This window comes from Atractosteus spatula, chromosome 9 (genome assembly GCF_055471065.1).
Source record: "Atractosteus spatula isolate fAtrSpa1 chromosome 9, fAtrSpa1.hap1, whole genome shotgun sequence".
Classification (NCBI taxonomy): Eukaryota; Metazoa; Chordata; class Actinopteri; order Semionotiformes; family Lepisosteidae; genus Atractosteus; species Atractosteus spatula.
Window position 1 is genome coordinate 20,649,935 of NC_142714.1, and position 22,253 is coordinate 20,672,187.

The following is a 22,253-nucleotide window of genomic DNA, read 5'->3' on the forward strand; positions in this document are numbered from 1 at the left end:
GGTTCAGATAGCAAAAATGAATGTCATATACAGTATGTGTTAACATAACCAAAGTCAAGTTATATCGAGAGAACAACCAATCCAAGAGAAATACTGCTGTCTCCATTCAGATTTGCGTCTCTTGGGGATAGCTTATGAAATTTACGTAGTGGCACAATGTTGATTATGGAGCTTCCACATGAGAAACATTCTGAAATGATTGTTATTGAGGCATTGACCACTGTTGGAGAAATGTTTCCCCCACTTCCCCTTAAAAGATGGTCAGGAGGCTGTCTTAGAAGTTAAAAGAAGTTTTTATTTCATGCACATGGGAGAGAAACACACAGAGATGCTAGAACAGTCTTTAGATATTTTTCTGTTATTTATCATGCTTCCCTGTGCTTACAAGATCAAACTCACACACATCTTCCTACCTCCCCATTTGCTAAAGATAACTTCTTTTAATACAATTGGTTACTTAGGTTCATAGCACACATTCGTATATAACGGTAGAATTACATAGTAGCCCTTGTGTCCAGCATTCTTCCAAACCAGTTCAAGCCAGTTCTGAATGTCCACTTTATAAAATATTGCATCTTCTGCAAGAAAAGTGTGTACAAAGTTCACAGAGACCCTCTCAACACCACTAATTATTCTGATTTTCATCTGTAATCTACTATTAGATTTGAAATGTGTTATCTTTACGTAAAATACATATTTTTTTCACATATGACTAGGAATGTACATTGTCCTCACCATAAGCAAACCTAGATCTGTGCGCACTCTCTTGCTCTTTCTTTCTTCACTGCTGGTGTAACAGAAATCTGTGATGCTGCTGTTACTAAAGATGCCTGCATTGAACAGATGAGAAAACAAGTTATCAAATACTGGCAAGTGGCAGTATCTAGTCACATGAGCTGGTGAGAAATTAAATTTCTCAATAAAAGCCAAATAACAAACATCTTAACTGGCTGGGTCAGGACATAATTAGAAACAGATTTTCTTATTATAGCTTTTGGTTAAAGTAATTCTTCTTGAATTTCTACATGCAGCGAGGAAATCAAATGACGCAACATCTTATTTTTTTGCCTGGTCTGAGGTGCACGGATATTGTTGTTTTTTGAATGGAAGTTAATGACTCCTTACCTACATAAATCTGATGGAGAATATGTCAATGTCAGTGGTCTCCAGTGGCTCATTATGAGTTACAAGTTGCAATGTTTTGTTTTTTGGAGGAAGTGTCTTTTCTAAATGAACTGATGGAACACCGTCATAGTTAACACAATTACCAGGAAAATTGTGTTAAATACATTTTAAATTCATGCAAGTGTGATAAAACTTAATACTTTATTAGATTGCATAATATGCCTCAAAGATTTACGCAAGGTTGGAAACAGTGTGGAAATGTGATAATCGAGTAGGATAAGGAGGCAGATTCTGGAAACTTTACTCAGCAAGAGCTCCCTAAAACATAGCAGTGAATCGAGATGCTGGATCTGGGAGGAGGAGCAAGGGAAGAGTTGGGTGAAGTCAAGAGAAAGAAGAGAGCCCGAAGAAATGAAGAGATCGAATTTGTTTGAGATGAGGCTGAGGTGACGAGAGACCAGCCAGGAGAGGCTGTTTCAGGCACTCGAGTACCTTCAGCTTGTCGCTGTGGAATGACAAGTGAGGTGTCCATTGTTCAACACAATGGGTGGTGCGGTGGCTCTGTGGTTAAGGATCTGCGCCTGTGGCTGGAAGATTGCCAGTTTGAATCCAGCAGCTGGCAGAGTATTCCTAGTCTGTTGGGCCCCTGAGCAAGGCCCTTAACCCCAACTGCTCCAGGGATGCTATATAAATGGCTGACTCTGCACTCTGACCTCAAGCTTTTCTCCCTGTCTGTGTGTCTCATTGAGAGTGAGCTGGGGTATGCAAAAATACAAATTCCTAATACAAGAAATTGTATATGGCCAATAAAGATCTTATCTTACACAAGCTCCAGGTTTTTGGGCACCCTGCCCCTCCCTTGCTATCTCACCTTCTCTCTGTGCCCCACAGGGTTGATCCGGTCGCGGGTGCGAGGGGCGGAGGCGGCCACGGCCTCCATCCTGACCTTCCTGGACAGTCACTGCGAGGTGAACACCGAGTGGCTGCAGCCCATGCTCCAGCGAGTGAGAGAGGTACTGCTTGGACGAACCCGTTGCTCCCTGGCCTTCGATAGTCTCCCAGCGCCCACTGGACTACTACCAGAGACCACTTACACCCTGTATATGACTGATATGTTCCAGATTTGTCTTTAAAATAATTTTCTCTCAGTAACATTCTGTGCTTATTGAAGTATTGCCATATGAAAATGAACAGAAAATGTCATAATACTATAACATACACCACACTTGAAGCAGACCTGCAAAATATTTCTGTTATTTTCTACAATCAGCTCACCATCATAAGGGGGAGGTACAGTATATCAGGTGTATTGGTTTAGGCTGTCCTAAGCCAAACTTATTTCTCTAGAAGGAAGCAATACCAGCAGTCATTAAATATTCCCTCTACCTGTGCCGAGATAGGATACGGCAGCATGATAGTTTTTTTTTTATTTTGAAACCAGCATTGTCATTGTACAGCAGGTGAATTTCTATCTTATCAAATGTAATTATAGGAATAAATCATGTTTATTACATTCAATACATCCAGAATATGTCATAGGAACTCTCATTATTCTGGGACACTGAGACAGCCTGTCTGGTCAGTGATATCTCCCAGAGAGACCACCGACAGCTGGGGCTGAAGAAGCAGCTGTCTGAACAGACCACTTTATCTCTGCCCCTAGCTATTGCAGAAAGGCCCAGCATTCAGAGCCATGCTGGGCCCCTCTCCTTACAGCTGACCCTTCTCAGTCAGCTGTTTAACTCGCAGTGCTGTACCGTATTGAAAATGAACAGCCTGCGCAACCGCAGCAAGACGCTTAGCTCAAAATGGAACAAGCCCACTGACTGTACAGTAAGAGCATGTGGCCCCAGCGAACCGCTGATAATTACACTGTGGACTGGAAAGTGTTCTGAGTAAACCAGATATAGTCTTCCCTGAAGATGCATTCCTTCCTGAAAATTCCTGAAAAAAAAGAAAGACAATTTGTTTAAAATATACACTTCTGCTGATTGTCATTTTACTGCGGACATTTAATCAATGTTGCAAACATCTGCCATGTTTCCATGTGCATGCTTGTGTGTGTTTGTTGCTTTGATGTGCACAGCAGAGTGAGGTGGAAAGTGCAAGCTGTGTCATTTGGCAGAAGTTAGAGCAGAAGAGCTACAGGTCAACAATGCAAACTATTGTCATATTGCTGTCATATAGTCTTTTCACATTATGTGAACTTTAGATTTCCAAAGATAAGATAGAATATTTGTGAGTTTTCAGACACATCGTTTTGAGGAATAAACAATATAAGCCAGTCATAAAGCCTGAAACCTCTTTGGATTGAGAATCTTCCTTGTTACCCTGGGCTGTCCACACTTACTGTATGATAAACCACGTGTGCATTGCTCAAAAGCCTTCTCCCAAGTAAATGTTGTGTGACTTACTGTTGGCCCTAGGGATAAAGTCTGAGGGATGGGCAGTGGAGTCTTGAGGCGGCTGTATAAGAACTGACTCTGCTTACAGGGGATTGTGTAATATCATCTTCCTGCACCAGGGCGTTTCCTTGGCAACAGGAGACCACAGCTCAAGCACAGTGTTGTTTCTTCACATCCTGTTGCACAGCTATAACCTAGAAGACACAATGGGCCATTTAGTACAGTCTTTTTAGAATTTGTTTTTATTCCCCAGCTTTTTTAATTCCAAAGACAAAATAAAAACTAGAGAACTGGCCTAATGGAGGCGTGAGAAAGTGTTGTGTGTTCATTGTTTTGCAGTAGCACCACTGTGCCAGCAGGGCAGTGCTATTGCACCGACACACTTCTCCTGAGCTCTGTTTCCTGTTAACTCCTCTCCTGCTCTTCCTGGTCTCCTGTCTCCCCAGGATCACACGCGGGTGGTCAGTCCCATTATTGACGTCATCAGTCTGGACAACTTTGCCTACCTGGCTGCCTCAGCAGATCTCCGAGGAGGTAGGTCTGTGGGGCCGTTCAGTTTCTCACAGAACGCGCAGACACATTCTTCCCAGAGAGCCACTAGTCAAACTGGAATAGCACCCATAGCTGCTGTCACACCGGCCAATTTGAAGAATGAGTAAGGCAGTTTTCCAGGGTGTAAAACATGAAAACATTAGGCCTGCGCAAATGTTATTAATTAAAAGCATCATATAATAGTGAAACAGCAACAATATGGCAGGCTCCTACAGCAGCAGACGCACCAGTCCAGATATTTAATAATAATAACTTACACTTATATAGCGCTTTTCTGGACACTCCACTCAAAGCGCTTTACAGGTAATGGGGACTCCCCTCCACCACCAATGTGCAGCATCCACCTGGATGATGCGACGGCAACCATAGAGCTCCAGAACGCTCACCCCACATCAGCTTTCAGTGGGCAGGAGAGCAGAGTAATGAAGCCAATTCATAGATGGGGATTATTATTAGGAGGCCATGATTGGTAAGGGCCAATGGGAATTTGGCCAGGACACCAGGGTTACACCCCTACTCTTTTCGAGAAACACCCTGGGATTTTTAATGACCACAGAGAGTCAGAACCTCGGTTTTACATCTCATCCAAAGGACGGCGCCTTTTTACAGTATAGTGTCCCCGTCACTATACTGGGGCATTAGGACCCACATGGACTGCAGGGTGAGCACCTCCTGCTGGCCCCAGAAACACCTCTTCCAGCAGCAACCTTAGTTTTTCCCAGGAGGTCTCCCATCCAGGTACTGACCAGGCTCACACCTGCTGAGCTTCAGTGGGTTGCCTGTTGTGAGCTGCAGAGTGATATGGCTGCTGGCCTTATATTATATTTATTACTATTTACTATATATTTATTAGATATTTATTACTCCCTGAACTCCAGACTCCTGCCCTGCCAAGACATCGCCAGCCTGTTCCAGCCCCCACCCTGGCCTGTCCACCCTTCACTGAGCAGCACGGGCTGACCACACGCTGCTTTCACTCCTCCTTATCTGTTCTGTTTGTATATATCCTCAGTGCTGCACTGCTGTGTGAAAGAAAACTAGTCTGTCGCTCGTTTGCTGAAATGATTCGTATAGACGGGGTTTCATCCCTTGCTGATGATGTTTTTATTGAGTGTTAGCAGAATGTGATTGGTATGTGACCCCACATTTGTGTTCTAGTGACTGGAAATGCAATTCTTTTCGATCTCATTTCTTTGTTTTCAATCACACGCCTTGTATTGTCCACCTCACATTCACATCGCATTTGTAGTTACTTTTTTGATCCAAATTAATATTGATTCTTTACAAAGCCATTCTTTCTGCATGTTAGATGAGTAGGAAGAAAGGGATTGGTGTGCGTGTGTGGGCACATTTAAAGGTCAAGCGTAGAAAAAACAAATCGAAAAAGGACTTTCTATAAATAAGACTACATAGAACTCTTATTGCACTGTAAAAACTTGGTTGTTCTGGAAAACAAGCATTTGCCATTCCACATGAGAGTTAGAAAGTACCAAATCATACATAATAACATGGACAATCGTGTCAAATGAGTAACAAGGAAAGTATCTTCCACATTGATTCATTAGTCCCAGAGGTTGCTCAGTACCATCCCGGGAGAAACAAATCAATGCACATCCACCTCCTAAAGTGTGGAGATTCTTCATATCACACTTCTGGCCCCGGTGATGGAGCTGAACTTGGAACTGACAGAGCAAGGATGCAGTGCTTACTGACTTCAGTACCAGGGTTAGACATCCCTTTTCTAAATCAGCATGATCTTATTTGAGTTTTCTTACTTGTTTTTAACAATACAAAACAATGAACAGTAGTATAATAATGAAAAGTGAGAAATTTTTCCTTTCAGTTGGAAGACAATGAATGAAGGTTAACTTCTCTCAAAGTAATCCAGGGTTGCACACATGATGCTATTATACACAGCATGCAGAACATTGGCAATTCACTGCCGCTCCTGCCTGGTATACATCATTTAAGGTCTTAACTTTTATAGACTCAATTGTGTGCCAGCAGTGCTCAGACAAGCTGTTTTCTGCAGGACTGAAATCTGGCAGTGTAATAGACACTTTAGTGTTTCTTCTGTGTGTGTTTGACTGGAGTATGCGTTACATCACCACCGAGCAGACGCTTAAACAAATACTCTGATGTCATCTTTGGCCAGTTTTTTTTGTTTTTTGACAAAACGGATTTTGTTTGTTTTATTTTAATGAGTTTCAATTGGTTATAATACAAGACAAACTCGAAGAACAGGCTGTGGGTTACTAATATCTTTAATAGTTTTAAAGCAAATGTTGATATTGGAGAATATGCCTGTTTTAATTATACAGTATATAATTCCTAGTTTTTTCTCACCCTTTTAAACTCTAGCAGCAATCCTTAACAACTGGAGCAGCCAATTGCTAATTGCCTACTAAAGACACACCTTGTCCTGAGAAACAGCGTGAATATACACACAAGTGTGGTTTAAGGTACTACACATAGCTCTCCACTTTGTTCTGCACTGTTTCTGGATCTTAAACAGGAATGTTTGACCTCTGTTTTAATCTGAAAAACAGACAGTGCTACTGAGGTGCACAAGTATCCAGCCAGCAACACAAACCACCTTTACTGCAGTAAACATGGGGTCGACCAACCAAATCACCCCCCACTTTGGTCTGGCAGGGCTCAACTGGATATGTGTCACATCTGGGGGCAAGCAGGCACACATAGTTTTGTAGTTCAGAGGTTCCTAGTTTTAGTCCAGGCTGTGTCTCCGGATTACAAAACACATCCTGCACAGTTGTTGGAGTTCTTTTTTTTTCATTTTGTACCCCCAAATTGTATGTTATTGTGCGAAATGGACTGAAGTGAATTAATAATATTGCTTTGTCAAGAGAAAAAGTTGCTTGTTTACCACTTAGTGGTTAGTCTAGTTATATGAATAAGTTTCAAAGCCGGTGGCTGCAAAGCAAAAGATGCTCCGCCTTTTCTCTCTCCAAATAAAACCAATTTGAAATCCCAAAACTCCATGTGTAGCCTACATGAGCAAAGTTTTAACACTCTTTTTGTCCTTGCAACTCAAGCTGGATCTTCATTCTCAAGGGAAGCCACTACCTTTGAAAATCTCCCTTTTAAAATGGATTTAAAAAAATTTAAAAAACAGTTGGCTTTCCCCTCCGAGGAATTTCAAAAGAAGTCATAGATTTAAGATTGATCCACGACTGATTTCATGGTTTTTACTGTTCTGCTTTGACCCAAAATGAGTTGAAGATCTCGTACAGTGTGTGGGTTTCAGCAGGCGAGGAAGAACGCATTTACTCTAATGTTATACTAAGCGGGACTCCAGGAAAGTCAAAGAAAGGTGTTTTAGTGCTGATAGCTTTCATGATCTTAAAAACCAACAAAACCTGAGACCCAGCTAAGCATTTCTGATTGGCTTGGGTTTTGTGGCCAAAGAGAGGATTTGGTGTACCAAGTTGTGGTATATCCCTTGAGTTCAGCAGCTCATCTGGAAATAGAGCTGTTAAGGAATCCTAGGAAGGAGGTTTTCAAACACCTCCCCTTGTTGATACTCTCAACTCCATCCCTCAGCACCAATTTAGAGGTGACCTTGGCATCCCCTTAATTCCTGAGAAGAATGTTTACTGGAAGACCGTTAAGCAGGTGAAAAGTAACAGGCCATCCAGAGGTGATGGTCTTCAACTGTCATCACCACTCCACTCCTCTTCAGGATCGGGAATGAAGAAATAATCTCATTGATGCTGCGATTGTGACAATCCTCTGGAAAATTGAGAAGTCCAGCTGGAAGTTACTGTATAGAGGGAACAACGGGCTTTCCATCAACAGAAAGAACCTCAAGAGAACCTTCCTGAACTGGCTTCTTCCACTTGCTCAAGAGCTCCTCCCAGAATGTCATGATGGGTGTAGGCCATCAAGAGGCTTCACTGCTCACTAGGTATACTCAGTAATCTCTATATATGACCTTTGTTGTCCTCACAGAAACCTTCAACTCCATCAACAGAGAAGCACTGTGGAGGACCCTCCGGAAGTTAAGACCCCTGAAATTAGTTATTGTTGGTTTTCTTCTGCATGGAATATAAGATGTTAAAGTCTGCTAAAGCTATGTACTGTATATGCTTCATGGATTGCTTAATATTAGCGTAGCTCTAGGGATAACAGAAGCCAATAAAAAAGTTAAGGGTAAAATAATGCATGAAGAAACTATTATATACCTTGTGAGCCCTTCCAGCACTGCAGGGCTCTGCTTAGCTTCCAGCTAGAGAAAGCTTTTCAGCGGGACATTAGTTGGACTAATTAACCAAATCAAGCCAAACTGCTGCAGAGGTTTAACTTCTGGAGCCTTTATTCCCCAACAGAATCTCTTCTTGAAGTGTTTTATAAGTGTTCTAGTTTTCTTAAACAAAGAGGAGTCTTTATTAGTTGCACAAATGTGCAAAAACAAAATTGTTAGAAAAATAATAGTGATGTTTTGACACCCCAAACCAACTTCCATAATGAAAATACAGAATGTGAAAGCTTGAAATTGTTTCTGAGTTAAAAGACTCACGCAGGACACCAAAGTAATGCTTTCTGAAGTGGTCTGCAGTAACAGTAGTTTCAGTATGTGTAAGATCTGAACGGTGAACTTTTACGTTTGCCTGCTAAAATCTTTTCCTCCCATTAACTGAACTGCACCTCATTCACCTTAGTGTTTTCTGTTAAGGCACTTCTATTCTCATTTTAGAGATCAGCAAATATCTAATATTCAGCAATACTTTGCAGACACACTTTATTTTATTACATTTTCTAAGGATTTCTATTAGGGCAGTTTTCTTTTTTCTGCAATGTCACTTGTTGTGCTCCCAGATTGTGTGATCCTTTCAAGCGCAATGTGAACCGCATCAAGAGCTTTTTGCTCTGGCTACAGAAATGCAATACTGTGGTTGTACGTTTAGCCTTCAAATATACAGTACATTTTCAAACATCTCTGGCCAGATCAAATCTTTTGCAGATTTGCAGCTCAGATCTTTATCCCATATACAGTATTCATAGTCTCCTGCTGTGAAATTCCTGGTAAGGAGTCAGAGAGGATGGCAAAGCACATTTTTTTTCCCTCACTCTTTTATACTGGCATTATTTAAAGAGCAAAGAAACTGACTCGACGTTTCAGCACAAAGTTTGAAGCAAAGAGTATGATAACTAATTAAAATTACGTCACAAGTGACGGGATTACAGTTGTGTATTTATTGGACCACAAATAAGTTAAACAGTATCGAGTGTATAGTCCCAAATAAATTAATTCAAATGCCAACCTCAGTTGCTACAACGCTCGGGTAAAGGTGCTCACCATTTTTAGCACAATCCCAAATAATATTCATTTAAACAGGCATACATGACACTTAGTTTAAGATAACTAATTCCTACTGCTTTTGCTGTCTTGGATCTACAAATTTGTACTGGCAGAAAATCATGTGAACCAATACACTGAAAAACCTAAAATTTTAGAGATTGGAAAAGTAGAAGACTTTTCCTGTAGTTCCCCTGTTATTACTGTATATTTTTATTTTTCATTTTCCCCCCCGTTTTCTTTATACAGAAGAGTTTTCCTTAGGCGTCATGTTTATGCTCACTAAGTTGGGGAAACTAGAAACCTCTAGACTCTAATGGAGAGGTTAAGTAACTGTCACACAGCTGCGTCCCATCAGCCCCATCCCGACATCCATTACATATAGGGTGGTCACATCCAATTGGTCCGTAAAGTGAAAATGTGTTTTTTGAAGACAAAATGCAAAAAAAGTATGCATGCTTTTCCGTGTGTCAGACAGCTTCTGTTGTTCATAGCGCATGAAGATCTTGGCTTAGATGTATTCATGATTTAAGATGGTTGTGAAAGAATCTTTACCATTGCTGGACTTCGAGTTTAGAGCTCTTGTTTGTTTTCTGTGTTGGAATTCAATATTGCCAGCCAGAAGATAAACAGCTGTACCATATGTGAGGGATCCTCTGCAGTTTTCTGAGCTCCACTCAGAAGCCCATAGTGGATTTATTTGTTCGCTTGTTATAAACTGCTATTGTATTAAAGCATGGTGTTTAGCTTTTTGAGTAAAAACACATTTTCTTTGACATTTTGACATCCTTCTTTTCAAGAATATATAGCCTTTAAAGTGGTGCATTGATTGAGCAGAATTAGCATCAAACCACAAAGCAGTACAGAGGATGAGATTTAATGCACTTATCTTAGGCATGCTTTTGAAAAAAGTGGTTTTCACTCCAGTGTGAGTGTCTGTAATACTGTACAGACCCCCTCTGTTTTTCGCAGTAACTGATATCAAGACCAGCAGAAATGGACAGCATTGCAGAAGAGCATTTTACATGCAGCACAGAAACCCAGTGTAGAAGGAGGAAGTGTTTTTTTTTTCATTTAATCACTTCTGTTAGCCTAGACAACAGCACATATGGTTTGTGTTCTACTGTTGTTGAATGTGTACAATGACAGGACAGGCATTTCATTCAGGGCCTGTTGAGCTGGCATGTCTTCTGTTTGCAAAGAGATGCTGTGTTTCCCCAGAGACAAGGACAATAGGAAATATTATTTTAATAATACAGCATAAATTGCTGCTAAATAACAGCTGATTTGGCAGTTATTTTGTCATAGATGGGCAAAGAAATGACAAGGAGCTTATGTCTCCACTATACATGTGCTCTTAATGACTATGGAATCAAGCGGTGAGTCACTGCAGAGTCTGAGTTTCATGAAAAGCCTCCAGGGCTGTGGATCTCCGTGACCAAGGTGAAGATCACTGGCACTGACCACTCAAGACGTAATGCCCCTAGAGAGAATGAAATAATCCACCCGTCTCTCACATTTGAAGTTAAAACAGTAATCAAATTTTAATTTGATTCTCACCCACAATCTGAAGCGAAAGAAACGGATTACCAGCTCTTAACTAGCAAGATTATTGCTCTTACACAGACTTGAATGTCCAAGCTGCAGTTGGTCCCTTTCTTTTTTGAATGAGTCTGTTTTGTCCTACCAATGAAAGACAAACTGAGGATAAGCAGCACAGTAATCCAAGCCTTTTGGTTTTGGGTGATAGAGATCTGCAACAGAGAGTGGCCACATTTCTTTATTTGTTGGGCTCCAAAGTTTTCTAACTGCCGTTGCCTGTCCTGGTGTTCATGTGGCTGATGACCTCCTTTAATCCCAGGGTTTGACTGGAGTCTGCACTTCAAATGGGAGCAGATCCCCATTGATCAGAAGATGTCCAGGACAGATCCCACACAACCAATAAGGTAACTCTGGCCTCAGATAAACCTCCTCCTCCTTACTGTGCTGTACTATTGTCCTGTGTACAGTTACTGAGTTTGAGCTCAGTCACTGAACTTATTAGACAGACTTATTAACCTGATAGTTTAATTGCCCTGACAGAACATGTCTAAACCTGTTCTAAAATTCAGATTTATTCAGATTCTGGGCACTAAATGTTGAAATGAGGTTAATGAACTCAGACCGGAATAATTTAGTAATGATATAGTCATGAGGCTCATTCAGGGTAGAAGTCTTTTCTTGTACTGATTAATAAGTCTGAAAATGAATTAAAATTGGCGAGACCTGTTTATGGTATGCACCTTATTACAATGTTATGGGGTTAATAAATCATTAAAAAAAATACAGGATTTAGAGAAATTCGGTAAAAACAGTTGTTTTGGCATTTAAAGGGCTGAGCTGCATGGAATCAACTTAATGGAAAACTATTAACGGTGTCTTAATCATATTCTTTTTTCATACAAACACAAATGTACAGAAAAGTATTTAAGAAACTAGCCTTCTATGATACCTAAATCTTTCAGTTTATGAAGTGCATAGTGTTATGCCGGGATTGTAGGTGGAAAGAAAAGGGCACAGCAAAGTAATTGTCCTCAGAGTCCAATTAGTGGTGAAGATTGCGGAGTTTATTATGTGATTCGGTGATAACAATGCAGTAATGGGAAGCAGAAAGGAAAATGGCAGGTAGCTGAGATGCACAGGTTAAGCAGAAAGGAAAACTGCAGGTAGCTGAGATGCGCAGGGGAAGCAGAAAGGAAAACGGCAGGTAGCTGAGATGCGCAAGTGAAGCAGTCGAATCTGGGCTGGAGACAGGAGGGGATGATAGATACTGTAGTTAGCGAGTGGTAGCATTGCAAACAGGGACCGGAAGGATATGAACAGGGAAAAACTGTTAAGTAACTCCCGGAAAACCTGAAACAAAGAACAAACACACACTCTTGTTAATCAACTCAATGTCAGAGCCCTGGGGAATGGTTCCTCAGGGTTTAAATAGTGTGCGAGGTTCTTAACGAGTTTGATAAGCCCGGCCTGATCTCGTTGGAGATGGCCCTGATGAACTCCTTGCATGTGTAGAATACGCCATGGTGATGGAGGGTGCTGATGTAGGAGCACTGGAGCTCATCAGGGCATCACACATAGCATATTGTAATTTCCAAATCTTAACTCATTGTTTAGTGAAAGTACTGAATATTTTTAGCACACGCTAAACAAGTGAAGAAGTGCTGTTGCGTTAAGTTCTATTTGTATTGTGTAGCAAACGTCCCAATGCCGTTTCCCTGGGAAACTCTCACCCTGCTCCTCCTTCTGCAGGACCCCAGTGATTGCAGGCGGCATCTTCGTAATGGACAAGGGCTGGTTCAACCACCTGGGACAGTACGACACGCAGATGGACATCTGGGGCGGGGAGAACTTCGGTCAGCAGCCTTGTCTTCTGCATGTCTTTCATTGTCACACGTCTCTGCTGACACGTGGCACAGAGGAGGAGTGTGTGTTAATGGAATTGTCACGTGCGCAGGAGTAAGGGTTAAGGATTGCTGAGCCAGGTGACAAAGAAGGTCCTATTGTAGATGTAACTCCTTATAGTTAATAAAGTGTATACTGAGCTGACTTTGACAGAAGGTCTCAGGATTTTGAGCACTAGTGATAATTCTCTGTTCAAGACTAAGGTTCCCTTAACCTATGAATTTCACTTCAGATGCACCATTTCCCTGACCTTAGATGTATTTCTAAACCACCGAACATATAGAGAGTGATGCACTAATGTACCCAGCACAAGAGTGGCGTCTTCTGCGGAAGCTTAAATTGTAATGCGTTTTGCATTTATTTGTGTCCTGCAATTCTCTCTCGTCCGCCTGTCAGAGTTGTCGTTCCGAGTCTGGATGTGCGGAGGCAGCCTGGAGATCCTGCCCTGCAGCCGAGTGGGCCACGTCTTCAGGAAGCGCCACCCGTACGACTTCCCAGAGGGCAACGCCCTCACCTACATCAAGTGAGTGTGGCATGCAGGACCGATGACGCCGGTGACGCCTTCCTAGCAATAGTGGAGGAAATGGCAGCCAGTGCTTTCTGCATTTCAGCGCTCCCATGATCCTTTCTTCTTGGCATCCTTAAAGGGAACTAAGAAAGGCTGGGGAAGCACTATCCAAACTGTAATGAACATAGGTAAAGAGGATGAAATAATTCACTGGACTTGCAGAGAAATTGCACGAGACATTCATAATGGGATTTTCCTAGATCTAATCTGCTGTGAGGTGCCAAATGATATTAATGTCATTTTTTCTTGTGTGATTTTTTTATTGATCATATTCAACACAATTATTTCAGGATTCATCTTTCTAGATTTTAGAGTGCTTCTGCTTTTTTTTTGCCCTGGGATAATCGATTGCTTTGATGTCCGTCCATCATTTGCTGCTCCTGGAATGAATCTTTGTGGTTTAGGTGTCAGTGGTGTCAGTCTTTGTTGGGCCACCTGAGTTACCCTGACTGTGTCATCTATGCAGGAACACAAAACGTGCAGCTGAAGTCTGGATGGATGAGTACAAGCAGTACTATTACGCAGCCCGGCCTTCAGCTCAAGGGAAATCTTTTGGCAGGTCAGTTGGCCTCTCCAATCCTTTTTATCAGCGTTTAAAACATACCCAGCATGCATTGTATTGTGGCCCTCCACCTCTCCTGGGACAGACCCCAGAGAGCCCATGACTCCTCACAGCGAGATCTGACTATCTCTCCATCCTGTTGGCCCTAAGTCACACCAGTGTGAATGCAAGAATGTGTCTTTTAACACAGCACTTTATTTTGAATTTTAAGGCTTTTCTTTATTTAAAAGACTTAAAATGGAAACTGAATTACGTCTGTAATCATTTTGCGTAACTAATAGAAGGGCTCTAAAGCATATGAACAGGATGAATAGAAAGTAATGTCCTATTTGATAACTAACGTGATATGTGGCACAGGAAGTACCAATCTAGTGGTCTTCAGGATAAAGAAATATTTCATTATGGGCATCAGAGGTTCCTAAATCCCCTACAATAATCAGTGTCATGACGTAGACCATGCCTGGAACCATGAGCCAATACATTGATATTCACTTCTGAGAGGGAAGCAGTCCTACAGATCTACCATACAGATCTACAGAGAAGTAAGAGTCCTCAGAAGCTGAAGAAACAGTGTAAGTGTAGACCGATTACAATACTAAATAAGCAACACAAGAGTAGTGGTCATTCCTACCAGAGTGTCATGGGCTCAGACCTGTAGTGTTGAATTCTTCACTCCTGTTAACACCTCTGTGTGTATTTCAGCTTTGCTGGAGGTTTAGTTTCTTAGTTTACAGGACGGAGAGTCATCTGGGATAGCAGAACCCTTAAAGGCATGTCAATAATTGGAACATTTAAGTCTTCAGGAACACAGGTGGTATCAAAACCCCAAAATGGCGTGCCCCTCCAGGATAAGGATTGAGCTTGGAATCGGAGGGCTTTGTGTTTCTACCATTATGGCATGTTAATGCAGTCTGTCTTCTTTCCCCTCCTCTCTCGTTTCCCCGTGCAGCATTGCTGAGCGCCTGGAGCTGCGACGCCGACTGAACTGCAACTCTTTCCGCTGGTACCTGGATAACGTATACCCGGAGCTCAAGTGAGTCTGACACCGGGCCCGAGGCTGGAGATGGGAGAGAGGCGCCTCCCACAGTTTATCCTATCTTGTATTTCTCTACCCAGCAGTTCAAAGTGAACAATTGTCAGTTAAAATTGTGGAGCAGCTCAGTCAAATGTGTTTCATGGGTTCTGATTATAGCACAACACAGTACTCACAAGCAGAACAAATATATATGGTAGTAATTAGGTACACTGGTAGAGGACAGATTTAGTGTTTTCTACAATGTTATAGAGTTTGAATGATGATCAAAATATATCAATTATGCTACAGTGTCTATGAGGAAAATGGTTTGGGAAAAAGCAGCAATGCCCAGAGATGCACCATTATAAAACCAAGTCCATTTAATCCAAAGTCACTGAACATTTTTAACAGTCTCTTGTTTAGTGACTGTCTTCTGCCTGAGCCTTGTGCCATCTCAGTTGAGCCTCAATAGGTTTACAGAATAACATTTATTTTTACTGTTTAGATTTATGTAGACGTTTCCAAGCTCTGTTTTCTTTTCAAGAATATGAAGGAGTGTACGTGTTACATGGCAGAAATGCTTTATGAATACAGTTTCAGGTTTTTATTGGAATCAGTTAAGGTATTTAACTTTTTTCCCCGCTTCTCCTTAGTAAATAAAATGCCCATCGTGGGCACTATTTCTGTATTAATTTGTGTATTTTTTCTCATGGTTTCCTATCACAGTTGTGTTTTTGATCATTCTATTGTGTTGTCCGTCAACAGCATGTCTCAGTAAATCATTCTAGTCTGACAGGATATAAACCTACATAAATATTTCATTGCAGTGTTTCAAATAACTGCTGTTCTACATATCCCAGGCTAGTTTCAGTCTTGTCACAGGTTTCTGTAATGCTACAGGAGCTGAATCTGTGATAAGGTGTAATTCCTCTATTGCAGCAGCCTGTCTGTCTGCAATGAACAACATTAAATATTTATGTACCATTCTAAATATGAATTTCTCCTTGTGTTGCTTATGCTTAATAGTATCTTCACATCACTGGTTTGCACCACATGGGAGATAGGAGAGTCATATTCCAACTGGATATCAGAAATCTCACTAGAAAGTCCTACAGTACATGAAAGACTTCTGGAATGTTCCTTGTAATACCACATTGTAATATTGTAACAGGTGACGTGATTTTTAAAACATTATGCTCCTGAGATCTTTCTTCTTTCAAGGAGTGACTCTAGAGAATAGAATTCTAGAGGAAAAAAAAAACTTGCTTAACTACACTTCATATAAGGGTGAAAGAAAATTCTGGCCACTTCTGCTAGTCTGTGGCTGACGTGCAGTGTCCCCATCAGGGTCCCGGAGAGAGAGCCTGCTCTCAGTGTGCTGCGCCAGGGGAGTCTGTGCCTGGAGTCCCGGGGGCTGGCGAGTCTGGGCCTGGGCGAATGCAAGGGGAGCACTGGCAGCACGCCCTACTCTCAGGTGAGGTCACTACCCCCCTGGCACCACGCCTTGCTCTCATGTGAGGTCACTACCCCCCTGGCAGCACGCCTTGCTCTCATGTGAGGTCACTACCCCCCTGGCAATACGCCTTACTCTCATGTGAGGTCACTACCCCCCTGGCAGCACGCCCTGCTCTCAGGTGAGGTCACTACCCCGTTGGCACCATGCCCTGCTCTTAGGTGAGGTCACTACCCCCCTGGCAGCACGCCCTGCTCTCAGGTGAGGTCAGTACCTTCGCAGGCACCGTGCCCTACTCTCAGGTGAGGTCACTACCCCCCTGGCACCACGCCCTGCTCTCACGTGATGTCACTACCCCCTTGGCACCAAGCCCTGCTCTTAGGTGAGGTCACTACCCCCCTGGCAGCACGCCCTACTCTCAGGTGAGGTCACTACCCTGCTGGCACCACGCCTTACTCTCAGGTGAGGTCATTACCCCCCCTGGCACCACGCCCTGCTCTCAGGAGAGGTCACTACCCTGCTGGCACCACGCCCTGCTCTCAGGAGAGGTCACTACCCCGCTGGCACCACGCCCTGCTCTCGGGTGAGGTCACTACCCCGCTGGCACCACGCCCTGCTCTCAGGAGAGGTCATTACCCCCCTGGCACCACGCCCTGCTCTCCGGAGAGGTCACTACCCACCTGGTACCACGCCCTGCTCTCCGGAGAGGTCACTACCCACCTGGCACCACGCCCTGCTCTCAGGAGAGGTCACTACCCTGCTGGCACCATGCCCAGCTCTCGCGTGAGGTCACTACCCCCTGGCACCACGCCCTGCTCTCAGGTGAGGTCACTACCCCCCTGGCAAGACGCTTTGCTCTCATGTGAGGTCACTACCCCCCTGGCAACATGCCTTGCTCTCATGTGAGGTCAGTACCTTCGCAGGCACCGTGCCCTACTCTCAGGTGAGGTCACTACCCCCCTGGCACCACGCCCTGCTCTCACGTGATGTCACTACCCCCTTGGCACCAAGCCCTGCTCTTAGGTGAGGTCACTACCCCCCTGGCAGCACGCCCTACTCTCAGGTGAGGTCACTACCCTGCTGGCACCACGCCTTACTCTCAGGTGAGGTCATTACCCCCCCTGGCACCACGCCCTGCTCTCAGGAGAGGTCACTACCCTGCTGGCACCACGCCCTGCTCTCAGGAGAGGTCACTACCCCGCTGGCACCACGCCCTGCTCTCGGGTGAGGTCACTACCCCGCTGGCACCACGCCCTGCTCTCAGGTGAGGTCATTACCCCCCCTGGCACCACGCCCTGCTCTCAGGAGAGGTCACTACCCTGCTGGCACCACGCCCTGCTCTCAGGAGAGGTCACTACCCCGCTGGCACCACGCCCTGCTCTCGGGTGAGGTCACTACCCCGCTGGCACCACGCCCTGCTCTCAGGTGAGGTCACTACCCCGTTGGCACCATGCCCTGCTCTTAGGTGAGGTCCCTACCCCCCTGGCAGCACGCCCTGCTCTCAGGTGAGGTCAGTACCTTCGCAGGCACCATGCCCTACTCTCAGGTGAGGTCACTACCCCCCTGGCACCACGCCCTGCTCTCAGGTGATGTCACTACCCCCTTGGCACCATGCCCTGCTCTTAGGTGAGGTCACTATCCCCCTGGCAACACGCCCTACTCTCAGGTGAGGTCACTACCCTGCTGGCACCACGCCTTACTCTCAGGTGAGGTCATTACCCCCCCTGGCACCACGCCCTGCTCTCAGGAGAGGTCACTACCCTGCTGGCACCATGCCCAGCTCTCGGGTGAGGTCACTACCCCGCTGGCACCATGCCCTGCTCTTGGGTGAGGTCACTACCCCGCTGGCACCACGCCCTGCTCTCAGGAGAGGTCATTACCCCCCTGGCACCATGCCCTGCTCTCCGGAGAGGTCACTACCCACCTGGCACCATGCCCTGCTCTCAGGAGAGGTCACTACCCTGCTGGCACCATGCCCAGCTCTCGCGTGAGGTCACTACCCCCTGGCACCACGCCCTGCTCTCAGGTGAGGTCACTACCCCCTGGCACCACGCCCTGCTCTCAGGAGAGGTCACTACCCTGCTGGCACCACGCCCTGCTCTCGGGTGAGGTCACTACCCCGCTGGCACCACGCCCTGCTCTCGGGTGAGGTCACTACCCCCTGGCACCACGCCCTGCTCTCAGGTGAGGTCACTACCCCCCTGGCACCACGCCCTGCTCTCAGGAGAGGTCACTACCCCGCTGGCACCACGCCCTGCTCTAGGGTGAGGTCACTACCCCCTGCCACTACACCCTGCTCTCAGGCGAGGTCAGTACCTTTCCTGGCACCACACCCTACTCTCAGGCGAGGTCACTACCCCGCTGGCACCATGCCCTGCTCTCGGGTGAGGTCACTGCCCCACTGGCGTAGTGAGGACACTATGTCACTATAACTATTAGGTGTTGATGAACATAATGAGGGAGTGTGAGAGATGTTTGATGTTTTCGAGGTGTCTGTCCTCCCAATTTGCACTTTCTGGTTCACAGCCAATTCTGTGCCTGTCTCTTTTTCTCTGTGCAGAAGTGGATAATCGCTGAGCCGTTGATTCGCCAACAGGACCACTGCCTTGCCATCTCTGCCTTCTCCTCTGGGTCAAAGGTCACACTGGAGCCCTGTAACCAGAAGGACAGCAGACAGGTAGAAAAATCCACCTTCTTCTGCCACACTCTCCATTGGTTACAGAAATGTCAGGCCTTACCAGGCAGCAGCAGCACTGTGCCAGGCTAATTAAGCTTTCACCAAAACTAGAGCTCATTAGAACAGAGCAAGGGTCTCCAGCACTGCTTCTGGAGAGCCATTGTTCAGCCAGAGGAGATAAATGGTTAAAGCAATACCAGGCAGTTACCAGGCTGAGCAAAGAATTGTATCGTGCAGTGTTCTTGTTTCTGTACTGGCAGAATGCTGCTTCAGCAGCTTTGACCACAGGGCATTGCCAAGACAAGTAGAGACATGGCTGAGTGGTATTCTATAAGAACTGGAGTACATGGCACTAGATACCTTCCAAGGAAGTCTGGTCCCTGGCTTCAGCTGCTGTCAAAGTGAGATTTAATTCTGACCAGCTTTCCTGAATGGAATTAAACTGTAGGCTGTGACGAACATAGTCATTACTAAATGCCTTTAGGAATCTGTGCCTCTATTTATTGAACGTTAAGCCGCTTTAAGTCATTTAAGAAAAGCCTTAAAATTGAAAACAAAGTGCTGTATTATAAAACCAAACTTGCCTTATGCAGATAATGTTTGAACAAACAAGCTTTGTTTTTTGTGCTGAGCAGAGTTAGAATGCCGTCCAGCTAACACTGTAAAGCTTCTGAACTGAGGGACTCTTCCAGGGAGAAATGATTATCACTATGGATTTTAACTGGTACCAGTCCACGGGAACTGGGAGGGAGGCATTGTGGGTAGGAAGTTGGAGTATTTGAAAGCTATGAGCACTGAACCCTGGATGATGTTGTTGGTGGAGATAATTCTGAATCAGTGACTCTGAGGGATACCCCTTTCTCACTGTCCCAGTCACTTATTAAAAACACATTGAGCCCCAGAGCCAATTTCTCTTGATTAGAATTAATGTGTGATTCCATTGGAACCACCTGGGAGTGATTTACTATTCCCAGATTACTCTAACTGAAACATTCTGTGTGAGTGCGGGCCTGACACAAGCCAGTTGTTCCATATCTCTCTTGACAGCTCACAAAGAAACCCGCATGTATTTGTCTGGAAACAGCAGGCTCCACTTTTGGGGACGAATTCAGTATTCTTGATGCAGTTTTCTCTGATGTGGAAATACGTTGTTGGCTTCTTGTAAAAAAGGGAAGACTGTGAAACTGAAGCAGTCTTGAAGGTGCCTGAGCTGTGTTGAAAGCCAGGCTTCTGCGCGAATGTCGCACCACTAAACCTGGCAAGAAAGAGGGGAGGGGGGGCGAACACTTCAGAATACCAGACCCTACAAAACAAGTCCTGAAAGCATTATAGTGCGTTTGTACCATATTATCCACCCAAAATGTCTCCCCCATTTAAAACCTGTTTTGCTCAAATTTTTCATTCTCATAAAGCACCTTCGGGGAAAACTACTTAAGCACAATCTAAAATCAAACACAATACAGGGGGGGTGCAGGCAAGGTGGAGAGATGTCATTGTTCTCCGGAATTATTTTAATTTTCCTTTACTAAGCACCTTGGAAAGCCACCTTTAAAATAAGGTTGTTTATTTTTAGCATTATTATTTAATAGCTGCATGTATGCTGTGCTTTTTGTCTCACAGGATCTTAAAGCTCTTTTTTATTTAGGAGGGCACCTATTTCATCCAGCCCTGAAGTGCAGCCCCATCTGGGTAACACAGCAGCCCCACTGCATGGCATGGCAGACCAGGGGCGGGGATAGGAAATTGCTTCACCAGCTGAATTATTAAAAGACAAGTGTAGGGAAGCCATATTGTGCAGGCCCACTTTAAAACCTAGCCTGGACACTGGAGTTAACACTTTTGCTATTGGATCTTTAATGATTAAGACCCCCAGAACCTCAGTTCCCTCCTACAACAATGCCCGCAGACACCACACTGGGGCTGTAAGTGATAGTGCTAATTTTAAGTCTGATGTCAGTAACCCAAAAATCCTCTTATATTCCCAACCATTAGGGTGTTTCCAAGATCCTGCTCCTTGGCTTCCGTTTTCACTTCTACAGGACACTCTCAAAGTCACCACCTGTAAGCAAGCTTCAGGGCTCTTCGTGCACAGAAAAAAAGTGGCAGGAGACCAGTTAATGATGCTTAAAGATTAGTGTCACCTGGCCTAGAGGGTGGAGCAAATAATTCAACCGCAGTATAAATACCAGAAAATAAAAATACACATTGTTGCAAAACAATCCAGTAAGGGCATTGGTCAAAGAAACGAAAACATTACAGGAACCCCGCAACATAAAAAATGTGTGGCATGAGAATTTATCAGAGCAAGCTGCTAAGTGTAAGGAACGTTAATTCTCACAGTGACAGAAAAAGTGTGACAACATGGATCAGCAGTCTCAGTCTTTGTGCTTGTGTGCAATTTAGACAGCATTTCTGGATTTTCTCCTGGGGTGTCTGTGAAACGGCCAGTAGGATATTAGGGGGAGAGGCACAGCTGACCTGGAACGATTTAGTAAAAGTTCAAGAGAGGCCAGGTTTGCTTAGAGCCATGACAATGGGGCAGAGCCTAGGAGGAGCCCCTCCTGAAATGGAGCATTGTGCAGAGTGAAGCGAAGGAGGGAAGGGAAAGAGATGACATTCTTCAGCACAGAGCATGCACTGTCATGAGAAAAGAGGATCAAGGGATTTAGAACTCATATGTTTTTGGAGATCTGTCTGACACATAATGTACGCAGCTATTTAGTTGAAATGAGCAGACACTGACATCAGCCAGACTGCTTTGCATCACCCTTGAAAAGAAAGCTAAGCACAGATACACAGGGTTCTGCTTTCAGCCTGAATCAACATAGTTATAGTGCTGGTGCAGAGGCATGATAACCCAGTAACAATATAATCTGTTAAAATAGAATAAAGTACTGATAACTTTTTTAATGTGCCAGCCAATTAGTGTCCTTAGCATTATTTGGTGTAACATATGTTGGGTTCATAAATCCGAAACACATTGTGTGTGTTTACAGTTCTTATGCGTGTGAAGTGTTTTTAATATAATATACGGGATTTCTTTAGCTGTTTGTTTTACAGTACAGCCCCTTGAGTCAAATTTCCCTTTTGGGGGAACTAAGTTTGAATATGAGTAACAGCTTTAACTGCTGG

At 44.3% G+C, this 22,253-nt stretch overlaps 1 protein-coding gene across 1 annotated transcript in view; it reads left to right on the plus strand.

Annotated features, from left to right (window-relative positions):
- Positions 1–22,253, plus strand: part of galnt16 (UDP-N-acetyl-alpha-D-galactosamine:polypeptide N-acetylgalactosaminyltransferase 16) — a 55,714-nt gene that overhangs the window by 30,691 nt on the left and 2,770 nt on the right. The window contains exons 6-14 of the mRNA XM_088925578.1: positions 2,017–2,138; positions 3,977–4,064; positions 11,264–11,348; positions 12,694–12,797; positions 13,243–13,369; positions 13,881–13,973; positions 14,926–15,009; positions 16,339–16,465; positions 19,005–19,121. Of these exons, the coding sequence (XP_088781704.1) occupies positions 2,017–2,138; positions 3,977–4,064; positions 11,264–11,348; positions 12,694–12,797; positions 13,243–13,369; positions 13,881–13,973; positions 14,926–15,009; positions 16,339–16,465; positions 19,005–19,121 (947 nt within the window). The remainder of the gene's footprint in view (positions 1–2,016; positions 2,139–3,976; positions 4,065–11,263; positions 11,349–12,693; positions 12,798–13,242; positions 13,370–13,880; positions 13,974–14,925; positions 15,010–16,338; positions 16,466–19,004; positions 19,122–22,253) is intronic.